Source organism: Mus caroli, unplaced genomic scaffold (assembly GCF_978045245.1).
Source record: "Mus caroli unplaced genomic scaffold, Mus_caroli_1 scaffold_3, whole genome shotgun sequence".
Classification (NCBI taxonomy): Eukaryota; Metazoa; Chordata; class Mammalia; order Rodentia; family Muridae; genus Mus; species Mus caroli.
This window is the reverse complement of record NW_028227258.1, coordinates 66,609,450-66,632,298: the sequence shown is the minus strand read 5'-3', so window position 1 is coordinate 66,632,298 and position 22,849 is coordinate 66,609,450. Positions and strand designations below refer to the sequence as shown.

The 22,849-nt window shown below is 40.1% G+C and overlaps 1 protein-coding gene across 2 annotated transcripts in view; it reads right to left on the bottom strand.

The window, feature by feature from the left end:
- Snx27 (sorting nexin 27) overlaps positions 1 to 22,849 on the bottom strand; it is an 80,711-nt gene that overhangs the window by 13,805 nt on the left and 44,057 nt on the right. For both annotated transcript variants that reach the window (XM_021157590.3, XM_021157589.3), the window contains exons 3-7: positions 20,702 to 20,894; positions 18,448 to 18,512; positions 13,589 to 13,693; positions 8,944 to 9,022; positions 7,816 to 7,979 (exon numbers count right to left, since the gene is read on the bottom strand). In XM_021157590.3, the coding sequence (XP_021013249.1) occupies positions 7,816 to 7,979; positions 8,944 to 9,022; positions 13,589 to 13,693; positions 18,448 to 18,512; positions 20,702 to 20,894 (606 nt within the window). The remainder of the gene's footprint in view (positions 1 to 7,815; positions 7,980 to 8,943; positions 9,023 to 13,588; positions 13,694 to 18,447; positions 18,513 to 20,701; positions 20,895 to 22,849) is intronic.

Sequence of the window (22,849 nt, the reverse complement as noted above, 5' to 3'; positions counted from 1 at the left end):
ACTAGAATAACTAGCAGAAGGATGGTGGCACATGAGAACTCTCTGTGGAGAGCACATTAACCATGTGATAACCACCAAAAGATCAAGGAGAGCACATGTTATCTTTTAAAATTAACGATGATAAGACAGAGTGTGTGTACGGCAAAAAGTGTGCAATGTGCAGCTATAACAGGAGCAGCTGTAACCATGGTTACCAATGAAGCCTAAGACAGACCTCCCTAGGCAGGTGAGTGAGAAACTCTCAGATGAAGACAGGGAACACGAAATAGATCTGCTGAATTTAAATGAAACCTTTCTGACTTAAGGCAACGAGCTTAAGTGTGTGGCTAAAGTATGCTCATCCTATCTATTTATCTATCTAAATCCATCCATACACACACACACACACACACACACACACACACATCATGATGAGGAAGGAATGGAGTAAGATCATAGATGTTGTAACATTAAGGTACAAATGATTTCCCACTGTTTTAACCTTCTATTTCTTTATAGACGGTTCCTTACTCAGGCCTATTTGGTTTGACCAACACAGACTAAACTGCTCAGGACTTCACGATCACCCTGACTCAGACTTGAGTTCTGTGAATACAGGCGTGTGTGCACCACACCTGGTTTTCTAGAGTCCTAGAAAAGAGACTGAGTTCAAGACTAAAGGCAAGAACTAGATCAGGGCCTAGCTCTATCTCCTGCCAAAGTCCACTTCAAAGTCACCTAAACCATCTCAGTTTGGCAGACAGCCACACATAAAGATGACTACAAAAAAAGACAGAAATTAACAATTTTTGTAGTGATAATGTTTTATAAAATTATCTCTTGCAATCAAAGTTTTTATGATCATCCTTACAAAATTCTACATGTTATACTTACTGATAATTTCTTCCTCCTAGACTGGGGATTGAACCCAGAGGCCTCATGAACACTAGGCAAGCACTCTATCACTCAGCCTCATATCTAGCCCTATCCCAATACATTTTTACTTTTTTTTAGGTGTTGCTATGGTAGTCCAGGTTGGCCGTGAACTTATTGTTCTCTTGCTTCAGCCCCCAGAGTGCTGGGATTACATCATATGCCACACCTCAGCAGGCTTGCATGGAAACTCTTCTCCTAACTTCTCAATTAAAAAAAAAAAGATAGATAAATAAATGAAGTTTAATCAGTGGCTGGAGGGATGGCTTAGCAGGTCAGAGTACTTATTGTTCTTTTAGAGGACTCAGGTTGAGTTCTTAGCAACTCACAACTACCTGTAACTCCGGTTCCAGAGGACTTGGCATCCTCTGGCCTCCACAGGTACCTGCATACACATGATACACATAAATTCACAAAATCACACGCACATACACATAGAAAATATTTCTAGAATATTTAATCAATAGTACTTTGTAAGTATGCAAACAATGTTCAAACCCCTCCTTTACTGGCTTCCTTTAACAATTTAAAGATATTTAAAGTCTGTGAGGTTTATTATTCTTCATGCTCCTATTTGTAACTTTCCATTTGCAAACATCCAATTCTTGTCAATTAACTGTAAACAATAACCTTTTCTGTTTGTTTTTTGTTTCTCTGTGTAGCCCTGGCTGTCCTGGAACTCGATTTGTATACCAAGTTGGCCTTGAACTCAGAGAGGCCTCTGCCTCCTGAGTACTGAGATCAAAGGAATATGCCACCACAACCGCATGACTATAATACCAATTTTGTCATCAAATCTTTCACAAAAATCAAACACCCAAACTCCTCTAGATTCATTCAATTGTTTTAAAAAACCTGCTAACAGTCTCATCTTCTGTCCTGTCCTCTTTTCCTTACAAGTTTCCTTTTACAGTCTCATGAGTTTAAGGATGGGGCAGCATTAGCTCATGTATAATCTGTCAGATTTAGCTAGAATTCTAAAATAAACTACCAAGAATTTTTACCTTATTAACTTTCAGTGAAAAGACTCATTACCATCATTAGGTAATATCTCACCAATTCTAAGACACACATTACTTCATAATCTCTAAGACTGGGATGTATCTCACAGCGAGCAATGTGCTAGCTTTTACCTGGCAAATTTTCTTTCTTAAAACAAACAAACAAAAAAAATGGTGCATCTTATAATTTATGACATCTTAGAAGAATGAAATGTATTAGATTCCTCATCATTAAAACAGGGTACAAAGTAACTAAAACTAATAAAGGAAAAATTTAATACTATTTCACAAAACACATAAACCAAAAAAAAATCATCTGAGACTTTGAATACTATTAGTAGAAATATAAAATATAACCACAAACAACAATAACAATAGTTCTTCAAATGCTTGCTCTGAAAACAACATATGGTCTGAGCCTGGATCCCCAGGAGCTTGCTGGACAGCCAATGTAGCCACATCGGTGACCTCCAAGTTCAATGACAGACCCAGTCTCAAAACAAAGGGACAGTGGTAGTGATGGAGGAAGATGTGCGACTTCAGACTCTGGCCTTCCATGCACACAAGCATGGGTGCACACAGTCCATACACACATGAACACAAGCACACATCACACACAAATTGGAGACAGAATTACCAGCAGGAATCAGCAACCTCAATTCTAAGCATATTGGGAAAAAAGGGGATTTCAAATGAACATCTGCACATGTTCACAGTAGCACTATTCAGCCAAGTGGTAGGAGCAACATAATGTTAGTCAGCTATAGAATTCCACTATAGGAGGTAAGTTATGGCAATGGTGTTTGTACAGGGATGGTAGGGAGGGAAGCAAGGCACTGTTGTTTAATGTGCATGGAATCTCGGCATCTTTAAGGGTTCTGAAGACCTGCTGCACAACAAGGTAAGCTAGCTTAACGCTCCTCCACGACACGCACCTAGCACTTAAGAGCCGACAGTAGGAGGGAGGGTCAGGGTTTCATGGTCATCCTCAATTACATGGAAAGTTTAAGACCAGCCTGTTTTACATGAGACTGTGGGGGGCGGGGGGAGGATAAGAATAACCACAAGGAACTGATATGAAGGACAGAACAAAGAAACTTCATATGAGAACCAGAGTTCAAAAAGAGAACAATAGGTTAGAAGCTATCAATTTAATCATTCAAACAATTTGCCAGATCAGAAAAGACAAAATTTCCACACAGAGCTCAACATAAGAAAGGAAAATAAATCCAGAGCAGGATACATGATTCTGAGACAGGCATGATGGCACATCTGTAATGTAAGTAGATACAGAGGTCAATGCCAGGACTACACACTGAGTACCAGTATGATGGCTAATCTTGGTTGTCAACTTGACATATGGAATCAACTAAAACCCAACAGTGGCACACACTTGCATGTACTGAACAGCTACTGTATTCATGAACTTTCTATCAGGTGGCAGCCATTGCTGAACCAGTGGGACTAATGGGGCAGCCTGTAAGGTAGTCTAATAGACACACACAAGCAGGTTCATGCTTGCATGTATACAATGATTTTGTATCTCTGAAGAACCCTAACTAGTACAGAGTGTGGAACCAGGAGTAGTTCTTGAAAGACAGAATTAGAAGGATGACTTTTCTTTCTGTCTTTTGTTTGTTTGGTTTTTCGAATCAGTTTCTCTGTGTAGTCCTGGCTGGCCTCAAACTAAGAGATCCACCTGCCTCTGCCTCTGAGTGCCGGGATTAAAAGTGTATGCCACCGTCACCCAGACAGGGATGAATTTTTGAAGCTTCTGGTGAAGGCTTTACAATTCACTGACACTCAGTTACTAAAAACACCCCTGGTATAGGTGAAAAACACTGAAAGCTAGAAACATGTGATGGCCACAAGGAATCTAATGACTGTATATACTTTTGACAATTTATGGATAAATAAAGAAGATAACAGTGCTGGCTACTTTCTCCTAGGAGCTCTTGATAAACTGGCAATGGAAAAGCATGAGCTCAATGAAAAATTCAGCCAGTTCTAGGCTCACATAAACTGTCTAAAGCAGTGGTTCTCAACCTGTGGGCTGTGATTCCCTTTGGAAAACACATATTATCTACATTATATTATAACAGTACCAAAATTACAGTTATGAGGTAGCACTGAAATAATTTTATGACTGAGAATTATACTAAAGGGTCGGAGCATTAGGAAAGATGAGAAACCACTGGTCTAAAGGTTTTTAAGTGTGCCCTGGATGAGAATCTTCTTTTCAGCAGCCACTGAGCTCAAGCGGCAGATAATCAAACCCAAGCTTTCATTTTAAGGTTGGCTAACTTACAGTAGTCTACTCAAGTCCCAGCCCAAGAGGGCACCAGTGTTTAAAAACAGATTGGCAGGAATGGGATCTTCTCACTTAGGATGAAGATTTGTGGGAGGACCCAAAGCTGAGAACGTTGAGCCCTCAGATCCTCGGGGGTTTAACTCATATGAGGAAGTAACCTCCCCACTCTTAGCAGAGGATGGACCCTTAACCCCTGAAGTATTGCCCTCTCCACCTTTGCCAAGAGGAATTAATTGTTCATTGTATGCTGAAGCAGCTGTGATTTTCTCTGAAGGAGATACCAGGCAAGCCAATCCTGATGTCCCTCAGGGACCATCAATAGCTGCCTCTAGTCCCATAACTAGACTTAAGGCTAGGCAGGGAGATCAAAGGTGTGGTCATGAAGGAGTACACCATATCACTAAAGAGCTTAATGAGTTTGCTAATGCATTCAAACAGGAATCTTAAGACTATGAATTGAAATGGATTTTAAGGGTGTTGAGTAAGGTAGAAGAAACATAACACTGGATCAATCAGGCTGAGTTTATACATACTCTCTAAGTGGAGATCTAGGTTTACTATGGAAGCTCATGCACTTCAATGGGGTATCAAAAGTCTGACTGGCTGGCTGAAGCATTTGCCAAAAGATGGCCTAAAGAAAAGACGCTCAAGATCCTTGGCTCAGAGTTGATGAGGATTTTAAGGCTCAGGAAAATCGCAGTGCTAGAGTGGGTACACTGTGGTATCTAATCCTGTTTAATGAGAAGGCCCAGAAGACAAACCACACAAAATGGTGAGAGGGGCACTGGCACTTTTTTTTGTTTTGTTTTGTTTTGTTTTGTTTTTGAGACAGGGTTTCTCTGTATAGCCCTGGCTGTCCTGGAATTCACTCTGTAGACCAGGCTGGCCTGGAACTCAGAAATCCGCCTGTCTCTGCCTCCTAAGTGCTGAGATTAATGGCGTGCGCCACCACGTCCAGCTCGCACTGGCACTTTTGAAAGGTTTTGGTGTTGCCCTTCCCTGTGCCAGACCTTAGGGTTGGAGATGTTAGTACTCAGCTGGATGAATACAATGGGATGGGTTTAAATGGGCCCTCAGGGAGCAGGCAGCACCAAGTCATGAAAGGCAAGGCAAGCATAGCTACCATAATGGTCTAACCTGTAATGGTCAGCACTGGCAAAGTGGTTTTTATAGTGGAATGACCTTAAAGGACCCTTTTGGTCCTGTGGTGGTGTTTACAAGTGTGAAATAGAGAAGAAGCCTACAGCATTTCTGTTGATTTGTATAACCAGAAAAACTCTCAGACAAATGTAAGAAAGGGTCAGGCGGTGGTGGCGCACGCCTTTGATCCCAGCACTCGGGAGGCAGAGGCAGGCGGATTTCTGAGTTCGAGAGTGAGTTCCAGAACAGCCAGGGCTATACAGAGAAACCCTGTCTCAAAAAACCAAAAAAAAAAAAAAAAAAAAAAAAAAGTAAGAAAGGATATATTGGAAGGTGGTAAGGGGAAATCTCAGCCTGTGACCCAATTACCAGAATTGAGCCAGTTTGCAGACCCAGAATCCCTTGAACAAAAGGACCTTAGTTACTGTTAAGTCTTTCTCTAGGTCTTCCCCAGGGGGACCTAGAGAGCTGTAATCTGGAAGAAACAGGCTTACAGAGGTCAGGTGATTAATATAAAGTTTTGGCTAACGTCCAATGCACAGTGGGTCCAGAGGGTCTCAGTATGGTATAAGTACGTAAGGCAGACATTATAACCTCAGTACTGGGTAGGCAGTGACAGCAGGATCTCTGGGGTATGCTAGATAGCCAGACTAGCATAAATGATGTTTCCCAAGCCTAGCGAGAGACCCTATCTCAAAGAGGATAATTCCTAAGGAACACCAAATGTTAACTTCCGGCCTCCACACAGATAGGCATTTATGTTCACCCACATTACCACTCTTCACATAAATGCATACAAAAATGAAACAAAACCCTCTTATGACAAGATCCCCATTTATGAAGGAAACCTTAGGTCAGGACTATGAAAAGGAATGCTGTACAGAAAGGTCAACCTGGGTATCACCATCAAATCTAACAGCATTAAACCAAACCTTGTATGTCCAGTCACATTTTAATATGGTTGCTTACGTTATAGTCATGTCCATGTATTAAGTCCCTTTTAACACTAACACACACACACACAAACATATCAAAATGAAGGAAGATGACTCAGTGGGTGGAAGTGCTTGTTCTACAAGCATGCTAGTTTGAATCTTCACTACCCATGTTAAAAATAAATAAATAGGGCTGGTGAGATGGCTCAGTGGGTAAGAGCACCCGACTGCTCTTCTGAAGGTCCAGAGTTCAAATCCCAGCAACCACATGGTGGCTCACAACCATCCACAACAAGATCTGGCGCCCTCTTCTGGAGTGTCTGAAGACAGCTACAGTGTACTTACATATAATAAATAAATCTTTAAAAATAAATAAATAAATAAATAAATAAAGGCTGGCCTATGCATGCCTGTAATTCAAGCATCATGGGGAGGAGGCAGGCAGATCCAGAGAGATCACTGGCTTTCAACATAGCCTAAAAGGTGAGCTTCTGGTTCAGTGAAAGATCCTATCTCAAGACAAACACAGAGGATGACTAAGGAAGGCACTTGATGTTCTGCTATGGCCTCAGCGAATGCATATATTGGCATGCACACTGGCATATTTAAATACATGTGCCACATACATATAACACACACACACAAAGAAAGGCAGGCAGGCAGGCAGACAGACAGACACACACACACAAAGATAGGCAGGCAGGCAGACACACACACCCTAAAACCCAAAAGATGAAGCTCCCGGACCACTCACCATGGCCAGTTTGCAAGACAGCCAATGTGAGAATTCATCCCCCGGCAGGAGTGCAGTGTACTCCCAACTCTTCCAAGGAGGAAGCTCCCATGCTTTAGACCTTTTTGGGCTCACTCTACATTACTGCATTTCTTACTTATTCATGTTCCTTAAAATATTTCATAAGTATCAAATTTCCTGAGCTCTGTGAGCAGTGTAAGCAAATTATTTAAACCAGCTGTGTGTGTGTTCATAGAAATTCGATCTGCAGCAAACAGCTTACCAGTTTCAGAGGACTTGAAACCAGGTCTAAAATGGGGGCAGTTTGAGGAATTTAGCCCTTGATCTGTGGGATTTGATATTTCCAGGCAGATAGTGTCAGAATTGCATAACATTTAATGATGTGTCAGAGTGGTACCCACCGAAGAATCACACACTTGCTGGTGGAGACAAATTCCTATACCCTTTGACATCACAGAAGTCTCTGCATTGACTGTGATATAAGAATGAAGTAAAAACCAGACATTCTGCTTTTCCCAGACCCACACAGTATAGTATTGCTTTAGAAATTCTGAACATATACATAACCATAGGCTCATTTTGTTGATTAAAAATGTGAACTTTTTCAAAACTCTGGCACAGCTCTAGCATTTATGACTTCTGACACAGGATGAACCATATTCTTAGTACTACTTGGACCCAAGGATTCACACTGAACTGTCTAACTACTAAGTATATACGAGAAAGGAACCTAGCTTTTAGCAGGAAGACTTATTCACCCACCTGATGAAAGAAGTACGTAACAGCAAGGTCATTGTCATTTAAGAGGACTTCTTCTTCTGTTGTAAAGAGCCACTTGCGAATGGTCAGGCAAGTGCCTGGCACAGCTGATGTATAGTTCTGGACGTAGAGTTTATGAGGAAATTCGTTAGGTGCCAGTTTACGTACTGAAGAAGACAAAACAAAGAATGCTGAGTGGAGTGATGTATAGGAGTTTCCCTAGTAGAAACTGTACACAGCAGACCAATAATGGTAGGTTGTCATTAATTGGAGCACCAGCTCAAATTCATCAAGTAACTCTACCTCAGGAGCAGAAAACAACCAAATGCCCAGCTAAATCCACTCTTTTTAACTATGAATCTAGCCAGTAAAGCAAATGAGTGCAGCCTGTTGCTTAGATAACTGGTCCTTTAGATAACATGACTGCAGAGAGAGTGCCAACTCCAAGTTCAGTTAAAATGTTTCATCGATGACCTGTTACATTAACATGCTAGGTCCACCAAACATCTTCAGAGGAGCCTCTTCTCTTACCCAGCTATGGGCCATTTGGACTCTCCTATGGCCACTCTCAGTGTCCTGCATTTATTCATACAGAATTAAAAGATACTTCTCATCCATTCACTCCCCAAATCCTAAGGCATCTGTCACACTCCAGGTGTCTACTGAGTAACTTCTGAGCGGCCTGGCTCTACTGTGAGCTGGGATTACAATGTGCCACCATGCCTAGCTTACTCCTTCTAATTTCTACACTAGCTCTTCAAATCGTTCTTGAGGCTTACTTGGCTTTACAACACTGCAAAAGACAGACTCGATTTTTCTCCTTTACAGAAAGCTTGGAAAGGATAAGGTCATTACCAATCCTTTACAACACAATTTATATCTGTGTATTAGGCTACTGAGAGTTGGGAAGAAAAATAATAGGAAGATGGCTGCTCCCATGGATTCAAAGTCACTATATAATGATAAAAGAAGAAATGGATGAATATTGATCAGAAATCCTTTATAAGATCTACCAAGTCTGCTTGCTGAAGGCAGTATTAGTAAGTTGGCTCTCCTTTCAGCAGTTTTTGTCCAAGAATATTAGACTAAAACATCCCCAAACAAAATATAGTAACAGCTATTGGCACTTACCAAAGGAATGATTGATCACTTCAAATAAGGCAAAGTAATTCACTGTTGTACTGTCCATGCCAACCTTTGCTGCAATAGCCTGAAGTTTAAACAGGACACAATTATTTCAGGAAAAATAAGATCAGACAATGCTATGGAGGCAGGTACATGCATGAGAAGGGGAAAAGGAGACACTACATCCTAGCTTCACAAAAACTACCATGGCCCACAGGTATCCTTAAGGTGCACATATGCACACAGATGCAGAAACCCAAATATAGCTGTCCTCTCTCTACATGAGCACCTATCTCTTTGATACAAGTTAATAATAGTTCCTCCTTAGTGTCAAATTTTCTTTCTCAAATATGAATTAATTCTACAAACGTATTTTTTAAATATATTTTTACTTATGTGTATGTGTGTGTTGGTGTGAATGATGCTGTATATATTTGGATACCCACAGAGACCAGACAAAGGATCACTTACAACTGAGTTATCACTCCAGCCCCAACAAAGGTCTTTTATATCACTTAAAGAAATATACTTGATAAGACAACATTTTTTTCAAATATTCAATTTTTGAATGTGTGTGTGTGTCTGTCTGTCTCTGTATGTGTATGAGGGGTGAGCTTATATGGAAATCAGAGAACAATTTGCAAGAATCAGGTTGTTAGGCGTAGAGGAAAATGCCTTTATCCACTAAGTCACCTCATTATACCTGAGAACAAAGTCTCTGGTACCTAGTTTCACATATTCAGCTTACGTTTACTATAGGCTATTAAGATACAAGATCTCAACCTTTGATTATTTTAATTATTTTTATTTTATGTGTATGAGTGTTTTGCCTGCATGTCTGTGTAACTGTTGCCCATGAAAGCCAGAAGATGCAGATCTCCAAAGAATGCAGTTGTGGACAGTTATAAACAGCCATGTGAGTACTCGGAATCAAACCCAGGTCCTCTGAAGAGCAGCCAGCACTGTGGCTGCTAAGCCATCTCTCCAGACCCCTCAACCTTCGATTTGTGTTTATTTTAGAGATAGAATCTCACAATGTTAGCTACTGGCCTTGAACTCCTAGACTCAAGTGGTCTTCCTGCCTTAGCCTCCTAACACCTGGAACCAGATCTGCGCATTTCTGTGCTGGATTTTTTTTTTTTTTGGTTTTTTGAGACAGAGTTTCTCTATGTAGCCCTGGCTGTCCTGGAACTCACTTTGTAGACCAGGCTGGCCTCGAACTCAGAAATCCACCTGCCTCTGCCTCTCAAGTGCTGGGATTAAAGGCATGCACCACCACACCTGGCTCTGTGCTGGATTCTTGAGCTTAAAGCATTGTTAATTCTAGTCAGATATTTTTCAGATGATCTAGGTTCTAAATTGGGGACACTGTACATCTCTCTTTCTTAAGAATTACAATCACTAATATCTTCATGAAAGTGACAAAATGTTGATAAGCAGCATATTAAACAAGAACCAATTATTGCTCTCTGGAAACTGAGGACTTCATGTGCAAATAAATCAAAATTGAAATTTCATACACATAACAAAAAGAAAAAAAGCACAAAGCAGATTTTAGTAACAAAATCAGTTTTTTAAAAGCACTACTAATATAAGCAAGGCATTCACTAAATAGGTAAAAATCATTGGAAGACTGAACCAAATGCGACTGTATCACTTCTTCCGGTATCTGCTCACATATCCAGCCTCAATTCACCTGATATACAATATCAGATGAATATAGGAACCGGAAATTATAAGCATTTTAAATCACTATTCTATACTGCACTGGATGAAAACTGGAATACTCTCAGGACTTACAAAATGGTTTCTAGACACAAGACACAAGAATGAGATGGGAGAAGGGGAAGTATTAAAGCAGCCTAGGTCTAGGCTGCAGAGAAGGCCCAGCAGATAGAGCTCACTGCTCTCATTAGCTTAATTCCTGGCACCTGCACTGAACTCCAGTTTCATGCTACCCAATGTACCCAATGATACTCTGACCTTTCCAGATAAGTGCATGCATTTATATACATATTGATAGGTACACCTACATATAAGAAACTAGACAACAAAATACCCTAGGTCTTTCTAAAGAAACACTGAAAGAAGTAGAGAATAGAACATCTGAAAACTATAAAAACATACTTTTTGTAATTACTCCACTACTATAAAATGTCAAAGATGGCTGGAATCGTACATATGTCAATTGCCACTGTATACTGTAGATGATCAAGTGAAGGGTAGATTTTTCTCATTTGCTACAAAGGAACACTTTGTATACGCACTGATAACAGAAATCCATCTGTCACCCTGAAAGTCTTGATCAAGTTCATATCAAAGGCCTGTAAGCAGCAACTGGATGACATGTAGATCTGATCTTGAATGTCATTTCTCACAAAGGAACCAAGACTAATTGGTGAAGGGCTATTCTAGATATAGGGCAGGAAATGTTTAAAGAAAAGCTCAAGACACACTGTTATTCTAAAGTGCCTATATAAGCTAGAGGATCACATCAGAAGTATACAGAAACAGACATGAAGGAACTTCTTTTGACCAAAATGAAACCATTTGAGCATCAAAGAGATAATAACATTCTATTGATTAAATCACATTTAATTAGAAATTAACCTGTAACTAAAAATAAAATACTAACAACTGTTACAATGGACAACACTAGAATCAACTAAGGCATCAATTCTTTACCCTGAAAGCTACCAATAAAGGAAATAATTAAATATTTATCCCTTTTCCCCCACAAACAGCTTTTCTTTAATTTGCTATTTTTCTAGGGAAAGTTACTTATAGAATTATAGCTGTGTAAGGAAAAAAAAATAAGAGGGAGTGAGAACTGAAATCCAGCACTTTGCAGCTTTTACAAACTGTTGATTAAGGCCACAATTATCGATGTACAGACCCTCTGTAGTGAAGAGATCAGGTAATCAGCATCACATATCACAACTACAGACTGTGCAGTGTCCCCTGAGAAACGACATATTATACTTTGTTACAGCCTCGTTATGAAGTATTTGTATTTTGTATTAAAAACAGAACCTGGATATAATAAAGCCTCTAGAGCAAGTTTCTATTCATAGAAAATGCAGGGAACTAGAAGGACATGATAAGCAACCTACAAGAAAACAAGAAGGTAACTCAGAGTGACCCAGCGTCCATAGCATCCACACAAAGCAGGGAAAGGAGACTGCTTATAGTAAATAAACAAAACTGCATGGAGGACCTGTTTAGATCCAGATTTAACAAATCAACTCTAAAAATCATTTTGATAACTGAAAATTTCTATGAAGTTAAACGAAGTAGTGCTCTTTTTAAGATTTGATACTGGTGTTGGATATACAGAGCTACCATGGCGCTTGCCTAAAAAACAAAAACCTTAGAGGCAAAGAAAAGAGGATACATGATGTATGTGTGGCAAGATCTTGACTGTTACTAAGTATGACCGATGAAGGGATGGGGTGTAGAGCACTTTCGCAGCATGCCCATGTCCCCGGGTTCCATAGCTCATATCATAAAAAAAGTATATAGGGAAATTTATGATTTGATTCTATTCTGATTTTATGTATGTTTGAAAAAGTATTTTATAGGGCTGGAAAAATAGCTTTGTGGGAAAAACACTTGCAGTGCAAATGTGAGAAACACAGTTCAGATCTCTAGTGCCCACATAAATGCTGGGAGCTGTGAGGACTACCTGTAATCCAAGCCCCCAGGAGGCAGAGACAAGGAGTTCCCAGCTCAAATTGGCTAGAAACACTAGCCAAATCACCAAGCTCCAGTTTAGCAAAAGTCCTTGCCGTAGTCTGTAAGGTGGGGAAGCAATCTAGGAAGACACCTAGTGTCAACCTCTGGCTTCCACAGCATGCATACATGCATGTACTTCTGAACATACAGGTATGCCTCCACAGGCACATATACATGTAACACAAACATATATACACACATGACCCCCCTCCCCCACACACAAAGGTTTTATTTTTTTATAAGGGACTAGAAAGATGGCTTAGTGGGTGAGAACACTTGCTAACAAACATGAGAATCTGAGTTTGAAACTTGCTCCCTGCCCCGCCAGCAACGAAAATAAAAAGGTGACCACAAACCTATATGCACTCAAGATCGTAATCCCAGCACTACTGGGGGTGAAACCAGGGGGACTGTTGGAGTGTGCTGGCCACCAGTCTAGAGATTCTGTCTCAAGGAGTAAGCCAGAAAGTGATAGAGAACAATCAATGTTTAAGAAGACATCAATGTGACCCCCAGCTTCCACAAATGCACACACAGATGTACACACACACACTTTTTAAAAAAAGTTTTGTTTTTTTTTTATAACAACAACAACAACAACAAAAGAGAAAGAACAGTTAATTATAACCATTGCACTCTGGGGTATTTACTGCACTTTTTTTAAAAAATACAAGGTTTTGTTTTATACTCCTGAATATTCTAGTACTTGCAGAATTCTTGCCTTAGCCTCCCAGGCACTGAGATTACAAGCACACAAGCACATGCCATATACTCAGTTCTCATACACCTTTCTTTTAAGAAGGACAAAGTTAACTTCACAGTACTAACATGAATTAGTAAGTGTACTCTGCACATTTTGTATGTACTAACTCATTTGTTTCTTAGTTTCACATCATCCAATGTACTTTGGCTTTACCTGGTACACTTGGTCTGTAGTACTGTTCTTTTTAACTCTGACAGTAACCGTTGTTCCATCCGGTAGTGCTACTCTCAGTTCTACATCAGACACACCATTGTAATTCTAAAGGAAGAGAAAGAAAGAATTTGTAGTAAATCTTCATTCTCCTTGCTACACGCTAGTTAAATAATATTTAACATGAGACAGAAAGTAAATTCTATTAAATTGAGAAAAAAATGAAGTCTTAAAAGTTTATATATTTACAACTCATGAAGCTGGCTTTAGGTTGTAGAAGTTATCCTCTAAGATGAACAGATAAGTTGCCACTTCAAAATAGAATCCTGCCTAGGTGAAACAGTCTAGGTGAAGCCCAGATGAGATTTCAGTTCATTCTTGTCACTCCATTTAGAACTTACAAAGGAGTAAGAAACAGGAGACAGGAGATGTCTCAACACTGGTTGAATAAGTCGGCAGCTTACACGGGCTAAAGGCACATACTGATGTCCTTTCAGAACCTTGATATAATCAGACCATCTTCAAAACGTACAATAGATGAGACTTTGAGATGTAAATTGTGTCATGCCCAATATTCTAGCTAAGACTATACAATTCTTACTCTATTTAATTAAAAATAAACACTTAAGCCAGGCGTGGTGGTGCACGCCTTTAATCCCAGCACTCGGGAGGCAGAGGCAGGCGGATTTCTGAGTTCGAGGCCAGCCTGGTCTACAAAGTGAGTTCCAGGACAGCCAGGGCTACACAGAGAAACCCTGTCACAAAACACCAAAAATAAATAAATAAATAAATAAATAAATAAATAAATAAATAAATAAATGTAAAAACTTAGAGTTGGGGACATTGCTCAGTGCGAGAACACTTGCCTAGAATGTTTAGGGCTCTAGAACCACACACGTGCACACCACAAACCCACACAAAAAACAAACAAACAAACAAACAAAAAACCCCACAATCCTCGTTGCTTTTGAGAATAACACATATTTCTTTTTTTAATTTTTTAGGTTTATTTTATGTGTTTGGGTGCTGCCTACATGTGTGTTTGTGTGTACCATGTGTGTGCCCAGTACTTACAGAGGTCAGGAACACCTTGGGCAGATTAGCTGGGAGCCGCCATTCACTTGCTGGGAACAGAACCCAGGTCCTCTGCACGAGCAGCAAATGCTCCTAAACTGCTAAACCCTTTTTAGCCTCAACATAGTTTTCTAATAGTTTATTTTTTGTCTTTTTTGTTTTTGTTTTGTTTTGTTTTTTGAGACACAGTTTTGCCTTGCAGCCAAGGTACACACCAGGAACTGAAGGCCATCCATCTTCCTCCCTTGGTCTCTAGAATGCTGGGATTATAGGAATGAACCACCATACCCAACTTCTAATAGATTTTGATCTTCTAATTTTTATTACTGAAAAATAATCACCTAGGAATAAATTCATTCTCATTGACCATTAAAAACATTACTACTCTTTGCTTAAAATTAAAAGCACACTAAGCATTACGATAGCTTCCTCCTTACCCACAGGGGTTATGTTCTAAGATCCACAGGAGATGCCAGGAAACATGGTTAGTATTGAAACACTTAATGCATGCTGTCCCCACCTGCGCTAAGCAGTTGTCATGTACTGTGGCTGTAACTTTTACAGTTTAAGGTGCTTCAGCAAAACCAGCATAAATTTATTTTTTCTTGCCCATAATTTCAATGACAGAAGAGACATCCTCTCAGACCTTAGCAATCTTATCAGAATTCTTTTTCTTACTGTTGCAAGGCAAGTACTCTATGGCTCTCTTGGGTCTATGTGTTGCTAAGAAAACCACTGTCGTGCTTTGAAGGATTGAGAGTTATTTGAATACAGCCAGGAAGCGATGCCAGTGCAGGCAATCTGATGACTGGCCAAACTCCTAGGTGACTACCAGATAGGTAGCAGATACAGAGGAGACATATTGGACAGACCATTCAGGTCCCAAATGGGACAGCATGGAAAAGACATAAAGCTTTATTGTGGTACTCAGAATACCACACAATTTGAAGTTTACATAGTATTTATTTCTAAAGTATTGTATTTTATATGTTGAGACCATGGCTGACAACAGGTAACAAACTGTAGAAAGTAAAACCATGGACAAAGAGAGGGTACTACTATACTTTATACCCTTATCCACAAGAAACCTATAATCTAGTCAGGGGAAGCAAGATATATACATAAAGAATAATTGCTGGATAACAGTATTACATACTCATCCTTCTAGCCAGTTAATACTTATTAAGCACCTCCACCATGCATGATGCTGTGGTAAGGCACTGGGAATATAAAGATAATCAATATTTAGCTCTTACCTACTGGTAGCTCACACACTCTTGTAAGCTAAAAATATAAAGTGACAAACTGATTATATGAATAAAAATTAAAGATGAGATGGCAATAAAATGATGACTGAGTTATACTAACTGTAGAAGTTCTTTTTAGGATGAAAAGTTGATGACTTGAGTCATCAGGAAAGACTTCAAAGAAGTAAACCAGGAAAATGGCAGATTAGAAGCTGCCTCTGCATAACAGTGAATGAGAAAAGTCAAAGTAACAAAGAATAGATTCCATTCCCAAGACAGAGCAGGGCATAAGGAATTGCAAGGGGAGCTGATAAAGACTGCTGAAAAGTACAGAGGCCCAGACTGGTGGTCAGAGAGGAATGACCTTTGACATGCTGTAAAGGATCAGTGAAGGAAAGGACGGGCACGGAATGAAGTGAAGGAAGTTCCCTGAAAGAGGCCATAAATGCGAGAGAAGGACAGAATGGATTAAGGAAATCAACAGTACTCCATGGCCAATGAGAAGGCCAGTAGGTTGGCTCAGCTGATAAAGGCACTGCACTAAACTTGATGTCCTTGATGAGTTTGGTCCCCAAAACCCACATGGTGGAAGAAAGGAACCAATTGTTTGCCAAGTTGTCTACCATGTTGTAATGCACTGTACTGAATGTACAGAATACACATATAACAAATAATAAATGATGAAAATGTATTTCGTAGATTTGGCGATGTGGCACAGTGGCAGAACCTTTTGTTGGCACGTATGAATGTATGGACTAATAATGTATCAAACAATGGTAGGGAATGAGATTAGAGAGATGAAGAGACCAGGTCATGATGGGCCTAGTGAGTGCCATGTAAGAGTTCAAACTGAATCCTAAAAAACTGTGGAAAAGTTTCAAACTTTTAAGTAGGGAAATGGCAGTAAAATAGAACATCCTTTAAGAAGCTTAGCATGGGCTGGAGAGATGGCTCAGTGGGTAAGAACACTGACTGCTCTTCAGAAGATCCTGAGTTCAAATCCCAGCAACCACATGGTGGCTCACAACCATCTGTAATGAGATCTGACACCCTCTTCTGGTATGTCTGAAGTCAGCTACAGTGTACTTATAATAAATACATCTTTGGGCCAGAGCAGTCAGGGGACTGAGCGAACGGAGTTGACCGGAGCAAGCAAAAGTCCTAAATTCAATTCCCAACAACCACATGAAGGCTCACAACCGTCTGTACAGCTACAGTGTACTCATATACATAAAATAAATAAAATAAATCTTAAAAAGAAGCTTAGCTGTGAATGGAGAAGTATGGTTACTAAAAGGAATGAAATTTTGTTTTTTCTTTAGCATGAAAGATGAGCCATGCTTTTATTTAGAGACAGAAAAGCAAAGAGGTGGAGAAGAGGAGGGGAGAAGAAAGGAGAGGGTAAAGAAGAAGAGAAAAGGGGAAGGGAGGGAAGAGGAGGGAGGAAGAAGAGAGGAGAGAAAGGGGGAGGAGAACAGAAGGGAGAAGAGGGAAGGGGAGAGCAGAGGACTCCAGCCTTTTCTCACAGCAGTGGAATTATGGCTGTGAGTGGAATGAACTGTCAATTAGTCCTGCCACATATCCATAAAAAGAGACTCCTAAGCCCAAAGCCTCAGGGGCTCTGAGATCAGCCAGCCACTGTGTCACTTGTACATAATTTTACAGCATTATAGATAGAGTAAGTCACCATGTTTGCTGATGATCAGGGTCTGTCAGACAATGTAGAAATAATCATAACAGTACCTCAGAAACACAGAGAGAGACTTGAATCTCAAGAAATACAATTTACCAACATGCAGGTCCAGAATAACCGCTGCTTGTCACCAGATGAAAAAAATTACCTTTAAAATAACTTCAAAACCAGCAAGCAAAAGGGAGACTGACAGGTAGACACACAGAGGACCAGCACACTGAAGAGGAGCGAGTGTCTCTAGCTCCAGCTGAGAGGAGAACAGAAGGCGCACAAGGAAAACGGGCGGAGGTGGAGATCACCACAATCCAAATCAGCCAGACTCAAAGGGAAGACAGCAAGCTCTCTCATACTTGAAATTCAATTTTAACACATGTACAGGACATGAAAGGGAACAAAAGAGAGTTAATACAGAAGGAAACAAAGACTGCATCCCATTTTTCTCTCCTGTGCAGACTCTAGACTTGAATGCATAAATATAAATGAAAGACCAAAGCAGGAGGGAGTCCTTGGAGCAGAGAAGATGGCCAGAGAGAAGTGACAAGGACAACATGGGGAAGGAACATGGGCAAAATATGGTGACATGTGCATCTGCACATACATATGTGATTGAAAATACCAGAATGAAGGTTACTATTTTATAGCATAACTAAAAAAAAAAAATCTTAAAACAAAAAAACAGAGAAGGTGAACCTGGTTCTAGGTATTAAAGGGTAGTTACACACAGAAAGGAAACGGGAGAAATCCACTCATTCACAGAGTTGATTGTAATTCATCTCACAAACATTATCTATATTTTTTCCCAAAATGAGCTCAGCGAGAAATGATCAGGGAAGGAAGTGATCACCTACCTCATCAGACTCAGACAGGAATTCCTGCATGATGTCACTCTCACCAATGACTCGGATTGAACACACTGTAGAAAACAAAGATAGTATCAGGCCCTAAATCAGGAATATAAAGAATATATCAAAAGACTTCCATTTAAATCATCAGGGCAAAGCATGGTCATAGCTATCTGCAAGTTTAGTGCTTCAGAAACTGAAGCAGAAGTTTGCTGCAAGTTCAAGGTCAGCATGATCTTCAGAGTGACTTCTAGACTAACCTGGGCTATACAGCAAAACCTTGTATAAAAAAGTGGACAAAGCCTTACAGTGGTGGCTCATGCTTTTAATCGCCACACTCAGGAGGCAGAGACAGGTAATCTCTGTAAGGTCTAGGCCAACCTGGTCTACAAGCTGAGTCCCAGGACAGCCAGGTCTATACAGAGACACATCTCAGGATGTGAGGGTGGGAGTGAACACAGAACAATTTAAATTAGCAGCAGGCAACTATAACCTAATATGTGTATCCTTAAGATATGAATCTTAAGGCCTGGCAAAATTCATCTAAATATGGTATAGAACAGTACAATAAAAGGAAATATAAAGATATAGACAGACAGAAGACAGAGGGACACAGAGAGCAAGACACAGGGAGAGTAGGAACAAATGAAGAGGAGGGAAGCAGGTAACTAAGTAACTGGTTATCTAATCTAGGGTAGCTCTCCACCTCAAGGATGGTAAATTACATTGACAATTTTACTGCATTTTTAAAGTGCTCTACCTAACATCCTTATAGCGTATTCAAGGGGCCAGTTTACTTTAGGAAAAGGTAAAAACAGGAAAAGGTAAAACTACTTTCAGGAAGCAGCTCTTCAGGAAGAAAGTTCACTGTCAAAGTAGGTTGGGTTGTTTGTTTTAATTGAATTTTGTCAATTAGTCTTTACAGTTATTCTTTTAAGCTAATATTCTTTAAAAACCCTATTACACAGTGTGGTGATCTGAGTGAGGATGGTTCCCGTAGTTGTTGAAACTGTCTGGTGGGGACTGGGGTATGTGGCCTTGTTGAAAGAAGTGTGACACTGAGGGTGGGTTTGGGGATTTCTACAACTTACACCAGATCCAGTCTCTCTTGCAGATGAGATATAAGTTCTCAACTATGGGCTCCAGAGCCCTCCCTGTCCAGTTGCTGGCCTGCCTGCCACTGTACTCCTGCCATCATGATGGTCATAGACTCACCCTCTCAAACTGTAGCAAGCCCCCAATTAAATGCTTTCTTTTATAAGCATTTAAAACAATATAACTTGGTTATAGTGTCTCTTCAAAGCAATAGAAATGTAATTAAGACACACCGTTAGCAAGCTCTATAGCTATAATACAGTCAGGCAAGTGTCTTTTCACAACCACAAGATTACATTTTTTCAGATCTGTGTCATTTCTTTACCTTTCTAGAGAAACAAATATCACAGTACTACATACATACAACCCTAAATTATCATTTGGAAGCTTTATTAGCTCTCCCTATTGAGAACAAGGAGACTTTAGATTGTCAACAGATAAACAAACCTATATAGGAACAGCTGTAGAAGGAATAAAGAATTTTTATACAGGACACTCCAATGAACCAAGAATCATCAATGCACCATAGTAATGTATTTATAGGTAAATACAACCCTATAAATAAAAGACCATGAAGAGCCACCAACAACTTTACAACTTCTGTTATGAGGCTCTCTGCAAGCTAGCAGAGCAGGGCACTATCACCATAGTGGACATTTCAGCCTTGCTTTCAGGGCCCAGATCATTCAACACTTCTTATCAAGACCATGATTTCCTTGCACTACCGATGTTTAGGAAACACAGCTATGCGATTTAGGAATTAGAATCTACACCCATTCAGCATAGTAAAGTTTAATGGACTGGCTTACCTTTTGAACCTTTTTTTTTTTTTTTTTTTTTTTTTTTGAGACAGGGTTTTTCCTGTATAGCCCTGGCTGTCCTGGAACTCACTCTGTAGACCAGGCTGGCCTTGAACTCAAAAATCCACCTGCCTCTGCCTCCCAAGTGCTGGGATTAAAGGCGTGCGCCACCACCGCCGCCCGGTCCTTTTGAACATTTTTAAAACTTACATTTATTTATTCACTCGTTTGGGTAGGGCACACACCCACCATTGCAAATAAACGGTGGTGACAGGACAGCCTGTGTGAGTTGCTTCTCTTCTACCTCAGGTCATTAGCTTTGGTGGCAAGTGCCTTTACCTGCTAAGAAATGAAGCCTAGCTTACCCTTTTCTAGATATTCTTCCAAGCCGCGACGCCGGGCATCCAACTGTTGTTCTGATAATGAGAATGGCCACTTTCCTGGAAGTCGAGGAAATGTAAAGTTGGCAAATTCTCTCTTCAGGTTTTGGTGCAGTATGGCAAACTCCCGGTACCGCTTAGAACACAGCTGCCTCCCAGCCATGTAAACATTGTATACCTGGTGAGATAGGAACAAAGAATTCATAGTCATTAAAGTCAGGTGCATAGTGGCTAGGTCTATTTCTACACACTACACAAAAAATGTTCACAGCCATTTTAATAAACATGGCAAAAGTTCTATGTACAAGAAAACTACTCTCTGTGAGGAGGTATGATCTCATTCTTACCAGTTTCTTTAACATCTAAATACCTTCAAAGGCAATTACTAGGTTTTTCAGAAAGGCAAAAGTTTCTCAGAACCATTGCAGTGAATGCAATGAGTGAACAAGCAAGCTAAGGAAAGAAAAGAAAACTTAGGATTTATTATAGACAGCATGACTTGACTGACATACGTGTAGCTCATACTACCTAGCTCTACAGTCATTTCAAAGGTGGTCTGGGAACAACTTGGGGGAGTCAACTCTTTCTATTATGTGGGTCCCTGGAAAAGTCAGGTTTTCTGGCTAGGTGGCCTGTACTTGCTTGGCTATCTCATCAACCCTATGGTCATTTTGTTTTATTTCTTCTCTCATTGTTGGCATTTGGGTTGTTTCTGAATTAAGCTAGCAATGTGAACAATGCTGCTGTAAACGTTTCTATGCATGTCTCCTGTTGTATATTCAGAGATGAAAACTGGACTGAGGATTTAAAGATAAGTACATTTTAGCCTCACGAAACAATGTGCAGCCAAGCTGTAAGATTTGTTACAACCTATACTCATAAGGAAAAAATCTTTTTACGGTCTGGGGAGGACGTATAATCGGTAGAGTGCTTGCCTAGCACGCAGGAACCCTGAGTTTGATCCCCAGGACCACATAAACAGGCGTGGTGGGGCACACCCATAATCCTACCATTCAGGAATCAACTGCAGCTAGACAGCAAATTCAAGGCCAGCCTGGGACGTGTGAGAAGAAATGCATTTCTGCTGATGGATGGGATGAGTGTGAAAAGACTTCTGCATGGTTCTAATTTATTTTTCCAAAGTTACTTAGTCAGGACAGTTGGCCCCTTATCAACATGTCACACTAATAGATAACTTACTAAGGCCACAATCTTTCCTTTTTAGATCATCTCCAAGACCCCATATTAATATCAACATCACACTCTAAAACATTCTAACTTTGAAAAGTCCACAGTCAGCTGGGCCTGGAGGCTTATGTGTTCAATCTCTAAGTCTGACACCACCCTGGTCTACAGAGTGAGTGAGTTCCAGGACAGCCAGGGCTACACACAGAAACCATGTCTCAGGAATAAAAATATAAAAATTAAAACAGCCCTAGTCTTTAAAAGTTCAGTCTCTTTAAAACATCCAAAGTCTCTTTTAACATTCAAAGCTTCTCTATGATGAAAATTTTCTATTTATTGTCCAAGTATCCCTTTTTGTTTTGTTTTTGTTTTTTGTTTTAATTTTTCTGAGACAGGGTTTCTCTGTGTAGCCCTGGCTGTCCTAAAACTCACTTTGTAGACCACCCTGGCCTTGATCTGCCTACCGCTACCTTCCGAGTGCTAGGACTAAAGGTGTGCTCCACCAGGCCCAGCCACTTTTTTTGTGAAATACCAATTGTTATGGTTCACCTACTATTACATTGAATTTGTGTGCATTTTTCACGGACTTGTTGAGTCCCGTAGTTGTCTGTTTTGTCTTGAGACGTTTGTCTGTCTCACTATGTTGCCCAGTTGACCCCAAACTTCTGAGCTCAAGTGATTTTCCTGCTAGAGTCAAAAGAACAAGCTAGCACTTCCAGCTCTATATGGTTTTTCTACCAGAATTTTTGTTTGTTTTTGAGACAAGGTCTCAATGTGCAGTACAGGCTAGCCTCAAACTTAAGATCCTCTAGCTCATGCCTCCCAGATGCAATGTGTAACAGGCATGTGCCACCATGCCCAGCCTTTTGTTATTGTGGTTGACATGTTTTTCACATGTTCACAGTGTGAATATCTTCTCCCATTTTCGTTGTTTTTACTTTATTTAAG